Genomic DNA, 14,823 nt, shown 5'->3' with positions numbered 1-14,823 from the left:
GAAATTTCATCAAAATATCAAGACTTATAACAAAAGACCATTTCTTTGGGACGTGATTTCAAAGGAACGTTTGGATTCGGTCATGCAGGCTAATATTTCTGACGAAGACGTTCGCTCAGACACCTGCTGTTAACTTTTTATACAAATTGACGTGCACGTAACGTAAGACCGCTTTCGCCTTGCAAAGTAAATGTTCCGCCAAGTAAATATGGTGCCCGTATTTTTATTGCAATTCCATGCATTTCTGTTTACTGTTCTGTTTATTGTACAAATGTGACGAGAAATATTTTCAACTCCGGCTCGAGTTTTAATTCGCCATTTCCCAATCGAGCAGAGTACTGGGTAACCGCAAAGCATCTATGGACTGTTTGGAGAGACAAATGATTTTAGACTTATATTTCCTGTCTCTCCAAAAAGTCCCTAGATGGTTTGCGGTTACCCAGTACTCTGCTCGATTGGGAAATGGCTAGTGACAAATCGAGACTTGACCTTGACGTTCGCGACTAGACCCAGTACCCTGCTCGATTGGGAAATGGCTAAATGACCGTCGAACATGTTTAGAAATTTGTATTAAAAACATTTGGAAACTACGCGTTTGTATTTGTAGAGCCGATATTCGTGTTAAGCCACTTCGCAAACATGGCCAATAAACTGTTTTTTAAAAACAGCCCACCTCGAAAATGATACACAATAGCAACAGCTTTTGCGTTGTAGCGATGTTTTGCATGTGTTGTTTTGACTGATGTTCATACAAATTTGGGCAACCACTAAAACATGTCACTAACGCCCCCCGACAGGTATTTCTCCTGAACGAAAGTTAAATAAAGGTTTTAAAGGACATTGGCAACGAAAATTTTTATTTGCCAAATCTGTTGAAATCATCTAGGAAATACTTAATTTAATGTTTTTGTGTGTCTATCGTATTTGGTTCTTAAGAAAATTTCCAAAAATGTTCATCGGTGGTCCGCCATTTTGAAAATCGAGCCTTATGCTAATTTATGCTAGCATACATTTGTGACGTCATTTGATGGGTTTGGGAAATATGATTATATAAACTATTGTTGTATTCTCATATGGCAACTTGAAAAACGTGGTAAAATAGAGTATAGAGGGGGGACAGAATCAAATACCTATGCAAAATTAATGCATCAACATTGCGGGGACATGTTTTTCAAAATATTTGGAAGAGAACATTGAATATGAACTATGTACACACATATTTACACATGCAGTGCACGTCGATACACAACAGGACGTTACGGTGGCAACACAACACAACTAATAACCAATCTCCCAAAGTTTAGAATTCTACTTATATTTAGATTTATACTAAAGCTAAGGCGCGCATATTTTCCCCTGCTAACAATTTTACTATATTTTAGCATAAACAAGACGCCTTTTCTGGCGTTAACTCCGGCGTGCCGCGCACGTGCTAGTCTTCAATATAAAGGCTCTGAACATAAACAATACTATGGAATGCCATAGCTGTCTTACGTGGTATATATTCATCATATGCGGTGCTTTTGTCTCTATAAGCTGTCCTTTTGACATTATATGCGGTGCATTTTTCTTTATATGCTGTCTTTTGACATTATACGCGGTGCGTTTCTCTTTATATGCCGTGCAATTGACATTATATGCGGTGCATTTCTCTTTATATACCATGCAATTGACATTATATGCGGTGCATTTTATACAGTTCATATTCATTTAGATGCCTTGCAAACCTAAATGTTGTTCGATCGCGAAATTCAGAAGCTCATTGTACTTTAAAAAGTATAGAAGTTTAATTGTTCAAAAATGTAAATAAACCGCATGATACGTTCACTTTGTCTTACACTTTGGAATTCGTGCTTTATATATTAAATCTTCAATCCTGTGCAAATTAACTGCGACGTGTCAACGCAACCATAAGTGATCATATCTTGTTAAACGGCAAAATAGCAGCGATAATATTAAAATAGGACCAGAATCTACATGTATTTAATATATTCTTTCCCCAATTAAATCGAAACTTAATCGAACAGCATCAAACGCACGGTTTATTTGTTCCTTTTAGAGGAATTGCCGTATCATGTGAGAGAAATCAAATGAACATGTCATACGACACGACAAATATTATTTGAGTGACCACACGACGAAGCGCGAGTTTGCGAAATGTTCGTATTCGTCGTACTCTAGTGCTTTTTCATAGCAGCAATAACATTCTACAGCCCTTGTTAATAATGCGCAATGTCCACCACATTTACACCAAGTAAGTTTTTCAAGGCGCCCGCATTCGCTATTTCGAACTCGCGATCGAAATCTTCGTCAGAGGAAGATGAATCACTACCGTTTTCGGCATCGCTATCGTTAGATATATATCACAAGATTTTCCCTGCGCCTCTGGCTCATATTGGTAGGGCAACACTTCCTCTAACTGCATGGTTTTCGTTAATATGTTCCATGACAATCATAAAAAAACTACAACTCCCTTTTTAAAGCAAAAAATCTCGATAAACACAGTAAACACGCTAGTAAAATATATTGATGTGTTTAGGGAACCCATCAAATGACGTCACTTCCGCCAAATATAATTTTTTCAAAAATTGATCCAATATGGCGGACGAGGTCCAAATTTTGGCTGAATTGTGGTGAAAATAACTCATAAACGAAACATTTTTGGAATAAATTAACACCATATCCATAATTAGACGGTTGAACACTTTAAAAATAGCGAATAAAAATTTTCGTTGCCAATGTCCTTTAATTAAACTGACAATTATCTAGTGTTAAAAAATGAATAAAGTGTCTGTATACTTTGAATACTAGACGATCGTAATATATTTTATATTTAGGGAGTAAAATAAACTTTACCCATTTGGAATTGATATAATTAGAATTTAGCGTAGTTTTAGACTGATGATGTTGTCTTAACGTAAGACTTTTGGAAAATTTTAACTACCGCTAAATTTATAGCATTCGTGTTCCATATAGGAAATCAATCTAGTCAATAATCCAGTCTATATAGCTGTTAGTTCCTAGACGTATCCTAGATGCAAATGGTAACCCTGAACGTTTAGAAAGGCAGAATTTGACGCGTCACTCTTTGGAACACTTAAAAGTCGGAATATTTTTCGTTTATTCTAAAATGCAGGTAGATCGTGCTAAATTTTCTCAATCGACCAATCTCGGGCCGCGAAAGTCCTAAATGAATTCATTCGAATTGTCGTCGGAGAAAAACACCTCAATGCTTTATAACGCGATTCAACAACACTGCCTTTCTACGGCATCTGCTATCGCTAAATTCTTGAAATGTATTCTCGCTCATTGTTTATATTAATACGAGAACGTACACATATCACATTTTATCTCCAAACCTATGACGGCAATATTGAAACCCGTGCTATCTCGCACCTCAGCCACAAATTTGACAAATCACCTCTGCTATCGTTTCGTATCGGTTACAAAATGACTGCAAGGCTCTCGACTCTTGCTTTTTTTCTTTAACCTCGCTGACCGCCGCGGTTTTTGAGAGGCTATTACTAATTTATGATCGTCCTTGAACGCCATCCTGTCAACCAATCGGGAGAATATTTAATAAAAGCGAGGTCACGGCCCGCCGCGTTTAGTTGCTAAGGAAAACAAATTAGCGTTGAAGTTGTGCGAGAACGCTGTGTACACTTTGTTCTTGGGTATTAAAAGGATTTTGAGACAAATAGTGAAATAGCTTTCAAGGCATGGACATGTCAACGAGGCCTCGACCGTGAATCGGCTACATAAACCGGCGATTGCCGTTGTATCGACGAGAATCTCTGCTGGCAAGCAGTGTCCCGCGGCTCATTATCCGGCAAATTAATATCACAGAACGATTCTGTGACAACTGCAAAAGGCTTCGGTTTTCGATCACTTCGTTATCTCGAGTTTGAGGTTTATTTAAAGTTCATGCGTGCTTCAAGCTTGTTTACAAGTTGAGGTGAAACTTCGAGCGTTATCTCATAGCTGTGTCTGGCGAACTACAAGCTCTCTCCTATAAACATCAAGGATATACAATATATTTCATGTGTAAACCCGTGTGGGCCCGTTCGTGTTCCTTTGACATTCCCCAGATGTAAGTCCTTCAAGATATCTGCTCGATAAGCTCTCGAGCGAAAATCGTTATGCGTAATCATGTTTCATCGGCTAGAAGAAACTCGATAGTGGTCCTCTCCGCGACTGGACTATTTGTTATATTGCTTGCAGCTGCGTATGCTAGATCGGGACTGTTGTTTTCCAGCGAATCGCTGTCCGATAAAAACGTGCAAGAGCCGGCAAAGAACAGTCGCGTGCGTCGTAGTTTGACATCAAATGGAACAAACTCGACAAATAGCGATGAAGATGATACCACAGCGAGGAGAGACGAATATCCGGACGACGTATTCTCGTTGGAGCAAAAGCAACGTGGTGCAGTAATTCTACACGTTCTCGGACTGTCCTACATGTTCCTAGCCCTAGCAACCGTCTCCGACGAGTTTTTCATACCAAGTCTCGAAGTCATAACGGCAGAATATGGCGTGTCGGAGGACGTCGCAGGCGCTACGTTTATGGCGGCTGGGGGAAGTGCACCTGAACTATTTACGTCTGTAATCGGTGTCTTCGTAGCCAACTCGAACGTCGGCTTTGGCACTATTGTTGGCAGCGCTGTATTCAATGTGCTGTTTGTGATTGGTATGTGCGCGGTTTTCTCCAAGGGTGTACTTCATCTAACGTGGTGGCCGTTATTTCGCGATTGTATCTTCTACATGATCGCTCTAATCTTGCTCATTACCTTCTTCGTGAACGGCCGTACCGACGAAAGCGCTAGCTCTGAAATTTACTGGTGGGAAGCGGTCACGTTGATGGTCTGGTACATCGCTTACGCCTTGTTTATGAAATACAACGTGCAAATTGAACAGTTCGTTAAGAAGCTATTGCCGAGAGGGAACCGGATTGCGGACGACGATGCCTTTGTTCTATCCAGCAGGACTAGCTCGAAAGACACAGACGCATATGTTCAGGTATGGATAGCCTAATTACAACTCGATCATAATATTCCCTTGCCTTTATAGTATGTGAGTATTACTGTGTATTTTGCGCGACAAGATTTTTGTTAAAGATTTCCTTTGTGAGTCGCCTTTAGACGAAAAATTCTATTTCTTGCCGAAGACAATTTGTCCCCTGCATGTACGGCGTACTGTCCGACTTCGGGATGATCCATGGTATTAAATTAATCTTGTATTTGACCACCTTTGAGACAGTTTGTGAGCGTACAGCAAGTCTTGAACAATGGAAAGATGAAGGAGGATTACTTGTCTCTCATAAATCCATTGTTGGCTATTCATTATAGTGTTGAAACCCTCATACAAACCCCTATAGGGTATACAGGCCGCGTGTGGTTCTACAGCCGCTTTTTCACCACGAAACATTCTGGGAAAAAAATATGGAAAGTCTTGCAGGAACTACAAAGTCAAGACATATCATTTGGCACTATATAAATACTGAGTGATGTCTTAATTAATTTTCCGACCTTGCATGCAGTGTCGTGCAAATTACATGCTTGGAAAGATACCGAAAAAATTCGCCCTACCACCGGCGCTTGCCGTTATGCCCGCACTAATTCTCCTGTTAAAGTCATTCATTGCATATAATGTGAAAAGTTAATGTATAAATTTTTGTCCATCTTAAACCATTCGCTTGTATTTTACCAGTATATGAATGCAAACCCAACTGCTTTTTATTATTTAAAGAATTTTTTCTTTCATTAACTTTCTTACGAATAATGATTTCAAGACTTTTTAAAACGAGTGCTCGAGTAAATTCGTTGTCATTCACTAACGAAAACCTGAGTTCATATATGGAAACATATTCTAATGTTTTTCACAACACAAATGACACAGGAAAAGATTAAAAGATTAATGCTGCATGCATGTTAACTCGTTAGGACATCATCAGCTCCTTGGTAATTTCCTGAACCCAAGTTTGAAGTCATATTTATGTATTTATTCATGTTTTGATGTATAAATTTATGCTCATTTGCACGTTATAGTCTATACTGACTATACATGTCTCAAAAAAAACGAAGACTATTGAAATCACCCATAACCCATGATTTCAATAGTTCTCGTTTTTTTGAGACACCCTGTATATAGATACGTTTTAATTCGAGCAAACCCATTTTAAAACATGGTTGAATTTTATCCATTACCACATTTATGCCTTTTTATCAGTTACGTTGTAATACTCTTGAAGTATTTACATGTTAAAAATGTTGAAGTATTTTAATTTTTCCTGCTGGTTTTACAGCCACATGCGTCTGCACACGTTCCATTCGATTATACGTATTATACTCGACAGTAAGTCTGCCACCTTTAAAAAAACGTTAAATAAAGCAGCAAGTAAATATAGTGTATGTGATTGTTATACGTAGCTATATATGCATGGCATTTTGAGTGGAATCGAAATTGCGTGGAAACTGCGCGATTATATATCTCCTGACTATTTAAACAAATGTCAAATAAATGAGGACGGCGTACACAGAAGCATAAACATTACTTGAAAAAATTAAAAACACTTTGTGACTTGGTCAAGATTTTGTGACTTGGCCAAGCGGATTAATTCAGGGATTTTTTTTCTCGGTGAGGATTATTAACTGTGTCTGCTTTGCACGTAGCAAATATATAAACGCAATTTTTTTATTAGAATTAGATTACGCCATTCGTGGCTATATGTTTCGTACCTGTATGTCGCAAAGTTCAGCATTAAAAATTAAGAAAAAATATTTATATATATACATATATATTTACATAACTGAAACACGCTGAAATTATAATTTTTTTAAGAAGGTAACAAGAAAAGACAATCGATTATAAATTACAGGCTATTTGTAATAGCACCAGAATCTAAAACTATATTCAGGAAAAACCAGCGGTTAGTTTGAATGTATACATTCCCGCGGTCATAATTTAACTGATATTTCTACTATAATTTTATGTTATTTTTTAAATTCCAACGGTATAGCCTATAGGGCTATAGGTTATAGCACAAATATACTGATTATTCTTTTACTGAATGCTCTATCGTATAGTTTTCCGGATGTTTGAGGCTTCAGGTAATATCGCGTGAGACATCTGCAAACTTGAACACTCATTTTGGCGTGTGATGTCATACGTGAGTTGCATGTTTACATTCTGCGGAAATCTTTTTTCCAAGATATTAACACCGAAATGAAAATTTAGGTTTGATTGAAATCTCCGAATTCATGATCAGTGGAAATAACATTGCGCAAAATCTTCAATAATTTATTTGATTCTTTGAACTCTCCGGAAAGAAAATTGTTAGCAAATCCTTTGCCTTCGTCGACAAAATAGTTGTCAAATCACGATCGCGGTACGGGGAGTTCAATTTCAGCTCCATCGCGAAAATAATGTCAATATTCATGTCTATATATGGCCCCTGATTTTAGACGTTCCATAATTCACTGTCACTACATGATAAATACCAGTCAGCGATGTGAGTTTGCATTTTTTTTTTGGTCCTGATTTTCACAAGATTGCGCTAATAATTCCCCATAAAAAAATGGCGGCGGTTTCGATCTTGAGAGCAATTCTTCGCAAATTTAAATAGCGTTAACCAATACCAATTTTAAGATGTTCGACAATTCACTTCAATTCAGCGTGGACGTGCTAATTTTGCCTAACTTTACCTAATTTTGTCAACAATGGCAAAACTCCCATAACGACATTTCGTTATCAATACGCTAGCTGTTTCTTAGAAAGAATACTTGAATTTCAACAAAAACCTCATTCTTGCCTACACAAGTTCCAAGCCGATTCCGATGTGACATTTTATATTATTTTGTTCTCGTAACCGATTTTCATTTTCCAAGAATTGTCAATTATACATAGCTACGATCGACTTGTGCCAATCTTTTTTTATCATAGCAAATTTTGTTTGTGTAAGTTCAGAATAATTCATAGCTGTCTAAATTGTAAGCTTTCGTAGCCTAAGGTAAACCATATCTGGTATATTTGAGTAACTCAAAGGCTTAAACGATTAAACTATAACGACAGTAATTCCATTTGATTTTTAGAAAGCTTTGGAATATATGAAACGCAATGGAAAGGAAGGACAATGTTTCCGTTTCGGGGTGCTGCAGTTGGTCATGCGCACAATTGATCCTCTTCGAGAAGGTAAATCAAACGTTTACAAGAAAAATGGCCAGTTTGAGAGTGTGTGCGTAGGATGAAAAGAAAAAAATATATATAAAAGGCAAAGGATTGCACATTCTCTTATAATCATGGTGTGACATAAAAATTTCAAATTTACCTTTTGATAGTATTATGAGGATGTTTTTCACGTTATTCGGGGTTACCGGGGGAGGGGGAAAGGGCCCTAGAGGGGACAAAAAGGTGCACTTTCACCACAATTCACGTTTAGACTAGTTTTGGTTTCAAAGCTTCAGAGATTTTAAGTTTAAAACTTTGGGGACAAGTCGCAGCTCTTGGAAGCTTTCGTCCAATTGGACAATGCTTTCAGTCTATGCTTTCTGAAGAACGAAGCTATGCTATTGGCCGAAACAGAAATGTCTTGTAAAGTTCAGCCAATAAAAATCATTCTTGCGAGGAGCTGCGACACTACCCAAACCTCGGGCATGTACTGGGGGTGTGCAAACAGACTTCAGCAGAACAATATTAGCTAAGCTGAATCCTATCATCGTTTTCAATAGTTTCCGTGTGTGACTTGGCCATGGAAATGGAGACGATCAGCCACAAGAACCGTACGACGGCAACTAAAACCGCATCACAAATGACGTTGCTGCAAGCCGACCAACTGAGCGTCGGCAACGTCACTTTACCTAACAGCACATTCACGACTAGCACAACATCTTCTAAGTTGTCCGCTGACAATCTGCGCCTGCACACAGCTTCTGTTTTGACAACGAGCACCGGTATAACGACGGAGAATGATGACGAGAGTTACCTTCAAATTGCTCAGCCAAAGGGATCTTTTGACGAAGGTTCTGACTCCATAGTAAGTACATTATAGAAAACCTTTATAAAAGTTTGCGTTATGACGTAGTCTGCAGAGGAAGCATGTTTCTGATTGGCTAATGTGATGCACCCATCGAGGTGACCAATCAGGAACATGCTTTATCTGCAAGCTATATCACAGCTTCGACCTTTTATAAAGTTTAACGAATAGCTTTCGATGTCAATTATGTTGTTGCAAAATTCTAAGGAGGAGGCATATCTTGAAACTCCAGTGAAATAAAACAATGACATCGCACTAGGAACACCTCTTTTTGCTATGAAGTGTGTGGAGGTGAAGGTGGTCGGGCTCCCATTTGACAGTGTTAACGCCCTGCTCTGTCCCATTGAGAGTTGGACCAAGACCCGGGATTATAACTGTTAAAAGGTGTAAACGTGCTATAAAGGACGTCAAGGATGGGCTTAGTCGTTGTGCTGCATAAGTTGTGTGTAGATGCAAGGTTTGTTAGGAAATCAGGGCTACCCAGACAAAAATCACTAACCGGTGGTTAGCGCTAATATAATCCAGTCTTCGTACAACCGGCCTCAAAAGTTTCAAAGAAAGAATTGTTTTGTTTGCGCGAATTTTGTTGAAATATTTCATTTTCATTATGATATGAACTCGTGTTCAACACTGTTTCGACCAGAAAACTCATAAGTTTGATCTGAGTTATATAATTAATGTTTTAGCAATAAACAATTTTTGAAATTAGCACTAAATTGACCCGATTAATTATTCACAATTCGAATGTCGCAAATACTTTATGCATGACTTAGCCTTTTAATAAAAAAAATTATACACGAGAACTTTAATCTTAATTAAAACGTATCTGTTAAACTCAACTCGTAAATTCTAATCACAATTTGGTGGCAACTTTCAGTTTTCGAATCTTACGCAGGCTGTATTCTAAAAGCTTTCTCGCACACAAACGTATTGAGCTCAATTTTCTCCTGACGTTTCCTTAACGATATTTCCATGGGGATAAGAGCTTTTGAAGAGCTCAGTTTCTTACCTTTCTATATCAGTCTCTTATCTTTCTTTAAAACAAAAAAGAACGTTCTTATTGATCAGTAATAACAAATTTTTTATTCGGCACCTTGCGAATTTTTCTGATGTCGTCATGAAATAACGATTATAGTAGAAAATGCTTTCTAATTTGATGAATTTTGTATTTTCATTCAGATCTCAAGTTTTCTCTGCTGCTTTTTAAACATGGCCTTGCATGTACATTCGAAAGCTTTAAGTGTGAATAATTGAATAGTTTTCCGGAAGGTTTCTTTCGGATTTTTTCACAAACTCTTAATGGGCATTTATGTTTGAAGCCCTAATGAGAATTTATTAAAATCGCTATTGGCAGGGAAATTCCATATTCATAATAACTTCGAAGCAGATGTGCTATTGTTTATCAAAAGGTGTAATGAAATAATCTATTAGGCTTTTCCAGGTGGTCATACTAAGTTTAATTTCTCTTGCTTTGTTTAAACATATTTTGCCTTCTGTATTGATCGTTGCTAAGCCATTAGCATCTTTCATAAGTACGGTATTAAGAATTTTTCATCATTTTCCAATGCGTCCAGTCTGGCGCCAACCATACAATGGCGCTTCGTTGTCGTGTGATTAAATTTTCTATTACTTTTACATCATACGTATCCATATCCGTTCTATATTCAACCAAATCATCCGATGAATGTTGCTACACCTCCTCCACCGACACAGAAAACAACGCCAGTTTCATATCATGATGAGATGCTCACGGGCGCACCTCCCATGCATTTTAATTCCTGCGTAGCTACGTTTCTTTTTCTGCCCAAGCTTCGAGATCTGTGCTGCGTGTGCTCCTTTGTAGAAGCTATGCCAAAAGAAAAATGATAAACCAAAAATATTTTGACTATCTCCATGTCATCCAATTATGATCACCAGATCAGAATGTTCCATTGTTTTTTAACTGTTTTGAATATCTCGCTGTCCTGCATGTCATCATCCAGTTCTGATCCACAGATCAGAATGTTCCATTGTCTTTTAACCGTTTTGAATATCTCACTCTCCTGCATGTCATCATCCAGTTATGTTCAAGAGGTCAGAATGTTCCATTGTCTTTTCGTGGTTTTGAAAGTTTGACTGTTCTCCGTGTTCAGAATGTCCAATTATTTTTTAACTGTTTCGAATATCTTACTGCCCCACATGTCCTTATACTGAGATATGATTCAGTCATTCAGTGTATATATAGTTCAGTGTATGTATGTACATGGTTATCTTTTTGCGCTTGCTAGTTATCAACAAATTTGTCCCCTAGGCAGAACTACCGGAACCGCTGGACCTCTCCTGGCCAAAGAATTTGAAAGACAAAATTGTTTACGTCATTCGAGCTCCGATATTGTTTGCGCTCTACGTCACATTATCTGACGTCAGAAAACCGGTAAGACTATAACTGTAGTAGGTTGTTATGATTACGACACCTTTTCATAGTTCATATCACAACGTCCCTGAACACAGCACTAACCAAATGTAATGTGCATTAAAAACGTGTGCATTAGGTTTTGGTTCGTTTTTCGCTGACCTTCAATTTGTGGCGAGTCCTCAACGTTCTATCTCTCTTCCTTACTTGCCAAAAGTGACGAAATTATTACGCCTAGGTTGATTTCTGCGGCCCAATTTCCCCTCTATATCCAAGCAAGCTATATTCTCTTAATTAACTTGCATGGAAAGTTTTCTGATTTCTGGTGTTCAGTTTGTATAGTGTATTTCTCAAAAGCAACGATTTCTATTCTGTATGTATTTGATGAACAATTTTCGTTCATCACAAACAATAGATCAGGCTCTAACTACATCGCGATAATTTTCATGTTATGCCAATAGGCATGCTTCCTGTCTACTTATCGTATTCTTTATTTCGTATTTTCGCGATGCATTGTGGTGAATTGTACATGCTACCATATTTTTTGTTGTTCTCAATCGATGTTCATCCTCTTTCATTACCATTGACCTTCTTTTTCAAACTCATGCAGAATAAACGGCGTAGATATCCCTGGACGTTTTTTGTCTCAATCCTATGGATTGTCGTGTTTTCATATTTCATGGTCTGGTGGGCTAAGGAGATATCCGTAACCATGGAAATCGATGACGAAATAATGGGGCTGACTGTGCTAGCAGCCGGAACTAGTATCCCGGATCTTATCACCAGCGTCCTCGTGGCGCGCAAAGGATACGGGGATATGGCAGTGTCAAGCTCAGTGGGCAGTAACCTTTTCGATGTAACAATTGGGTGCGTATATATAATTTACTTTGTTACAAAATATTGAAGTGAATGTGGATAATTAAAATTCTAACCTCTCAAAAATGTGCTGTAGTAAACTTGCTTTTTCTATGCATATCTTTCTAGGCTCCCATTACCATGGCTTATATGGAGTATCATGCACAGCGGTGATGCTTTCGAAGTGGTGAGCAGCGGGCTCTTTTGTTCGACCATCATGCTCTTCGCGATGTTACTCACGGTGATCATCTCAATAGCGGTATGCAAATGGCAAATGAGCAAAACATTGGGCGGGCTCATGCTTGTTTTGTACTTCTGTTTCGTTGTATTTTCTGTGCTCCTGCAGAAAGACGTTTTTCAGTGTGATTTCTGATGCCCTGGGCGTCTTTTCGTTCGCTGGATTTGTTGTCAGAATGATAGAATCATTTAAGCCGGTCAGTGAGTGAAATTTTTTTTCCAAACCGAATCGATTTCCAAGTCAAATAATTGTATATCATGCGGTAAATATACTTTGGATTCTGCGGGCGGCTGACCTAGCGTGATTTTAAACTTTGCGATATTTCAACGCTTCGCCATCAGCGTCTTCTGATTACCTTTACAATGGTCGTTCGTAAACTTTGTCGAAAAACTAATTTATTTCTTAGAGCGAAGGCGGAACGTAGCAATTCCGTGATAATTTATTGTAGTGTTGTTAGGAAATGGAAGACTATGCAACGAATTTTTGTAGAAAATGCATAATATTTATGCCAGTACGAATTATTTATTTCCGTTGAAAAATTGACCTTTAAAAGTGTCGATTAGTTCAGTTATCGTCAGTGACAGTGTAAATAATCATTATTTACGTATTAATATTGAAAATGAATAGTTGTTAAAAGATTCCTATGTATCAGTCCACGACAGTTCAAAACACTGAAAACTATCACTTTGACGTACACACATTTCAAGAATCGTTTCTCAGAACTATGTAAAAGGCTTTACACAACAGAGTGTTTACTTGACAGTTATTATTCTTTGTTATTGTATAATTCCATAAATAATTATACACATTATCCACAAATAATTCCAGGATTTTAAAAAGGTAATCTTTGTTATGATAGCAATGTCGCTATTATAATGAAGATGACCTTTTCAAATTCTAACCTTGAAGTGATTATTCGCGCCATTTATATAAATACCCAGCAGATATTCTGCCTGTAAATACATGAATATAAGATTAGGTTGTATCTTTTTAGCATGTGTAGAGTTTGAACTATGGAAAGGCCTTATTCACTGAAGTTACATGTGTTCATGAAGTAACTTTGATTTGAGGCCCACCATTTCGCGCGCAAATTTGGCAAAACGACCCAAATTCTCGGAACTTCAAAGTTAATTAAAACTTGTTAAAAAATATGCCGAGAGGCGTTTATGACTAAATTATGCGAACCCAAATATCCGTTGGTAAAAATCGAAAATTCGCGTCGGTTTGTCAAATCGCGCACGATTCACATTCAGTAATAAGTTTCGTTGTAGGAGATACTTATAGTCTATACAATTGGATTAGTTATTTATTGAATATTTATTTATCGGGTAAATAAAATTCCAGCATACACTGTCAATCATCAATAAACAATTTCATCCCTTTTACGGTTCAGAAAATACTTATCTTCGATGGTGTCTGACTTGAAAACTGGTTAATACAGTTGTAGACTGGTTAATACAGTTGTAGACTGGTTAATACAGTTGTAGACTGGTTAATACAGTTGTAGACTGATTAATACAGTTGTAGACTGGTTAATACAGTTGTAGACTGGTTAATACAGTTGTAGACTGGTTAATACAGTTGTAGACTGGTTAATACAGTTGTAGACTGGTTGATACAGTTGTAGACTGGTTAATACAGTTGTAGACTGGTTAATACGGTTGTAGACTGGTTAATACAGTTGTAGCTAGTTAATACAGTTGTAGACTGGTTAATACAGTTGTAGACTGGTTAATACGGTTGTAGACTGGTTAATACAGTTGTAGACTGGTCAATACAGTTTTAGACTGGTTAATACGGTTGTAGACTGGTTAATACAGTTGTAGCTAGTTAATACAGTTGTAGACTGGTTAATACAGTTGTAGACTGGTTAATACGGTTGTAGACTGGTTAATACAGTTGTAGCTAGTTAATACAGTTGTAGACTGGTTAATACAGTTGTAGACTGATTAATACAGTTGTAGACTGGTTAATACAGTTGTAGACTGGTTAATACAGTTGTAGACTGGTTAATACAGTTGTAGACTGGTTAATACAGTTGTAGACTGGTTGATACAGTTGTAGACTGGTTAATACAGTTGTAGACTGGTTAATACGGTTGTAGACTGGTTAATACAGTTGTAGCTAGTTAATACAGTTGTAGACTGGTTAATACAGTTGTAGACTGGTTAATACGGTTGTAGACTGGTTAATACAGTTGTAGACTGGTTAATACAGTTGTAGACTGGTTAATACAGTTGTAGACTGGTTAATACAGTTGTAGACTGGTTAATACAGTTGTAGACTGGTTGATACAGTTGTAGACTGGTTA

At 37.5% G+C, this 14,823-nt stretch overlaps 1 protein-coding gene across 1 annotated transcript; it reads left to right on the top strand.

Annotated features, from left to right (window-relative positions):
- The first annotated feature begins 3,629 nt into the window (after window positions 1-3,629).
- LOC114534475 (sodium/potassium/calcium exchanger 2-like) lies at window positions 3,630-13,299 on the top strand. Its single transcript, XM_028555921.1, has 6 exons — window positions 3,630-5,015; window positions 8,087-8,186; window positions 8,723-9,027; window positions 11,318-11,440; window positions 12,030-12,286; window positions 12,404-13,299. The coding sequence occupies exons 1-6, from the start codon at window positions 4,140-4,142 to the stop codon at window positions 12,645-12,647; spliced, it is 1,905 nt and encodes a 634-aa protein (XP_028411722.1). The 5' UTR covers window positions 3,630-4,139; the 3' UTR covers window positions 12,648-13,299.
- The last annotated feature ends 1,524 nt before the right edge of the window (window positions 13,300-14,823 follow it).

This window comes from Dendronephthya gigantea, unplaced genomic scaffold (genome assembly GCF_004324835.1).
Source record: "Dendronephthya gigantea isolate DGI-Jeju-01 unplaced genomic scaffold, DenGig_1.0 000102F, whole genome shotgun sequence".
Lineage (NCBI taxonomy): Eukaryota > Metazoa > Cnidaria > Anthozoa > Malacalcyonacea > Nephtheidae > Dendronephthya > Dendronephthya gigantea.
This window is presented reverse-complemented; position numbering and strand designations above follow the sequence as displayed.

What these genes read in the sequence shown, in the direction of transcription:
- LOC114534475 (XM_028555921.1), top strand. Translation starts at nt 4,140, where the DNA reads ATGCGTAATCATGTTTCATCGGCTAGAAGAAACTCGATAGTGGTCCTC. An exon ending in AATTGATCCTCTTCGAGAAG is followed by an intron (nt 8,187 to 8,722) that starts GTAAATCAAACG and finishes CGTTTTCAATAG; the next exon opens with TTTCCGTGTGTGACTTGGCC. An exon ending in TATCTGACGTCAGAAAACCG is followed by an intron (nt 11,441 to 12,029) that starts GTAAGACTATAA and finishes AAACTCATGCAG; the next exon opens with AATAAACGGCGTAGATATCC.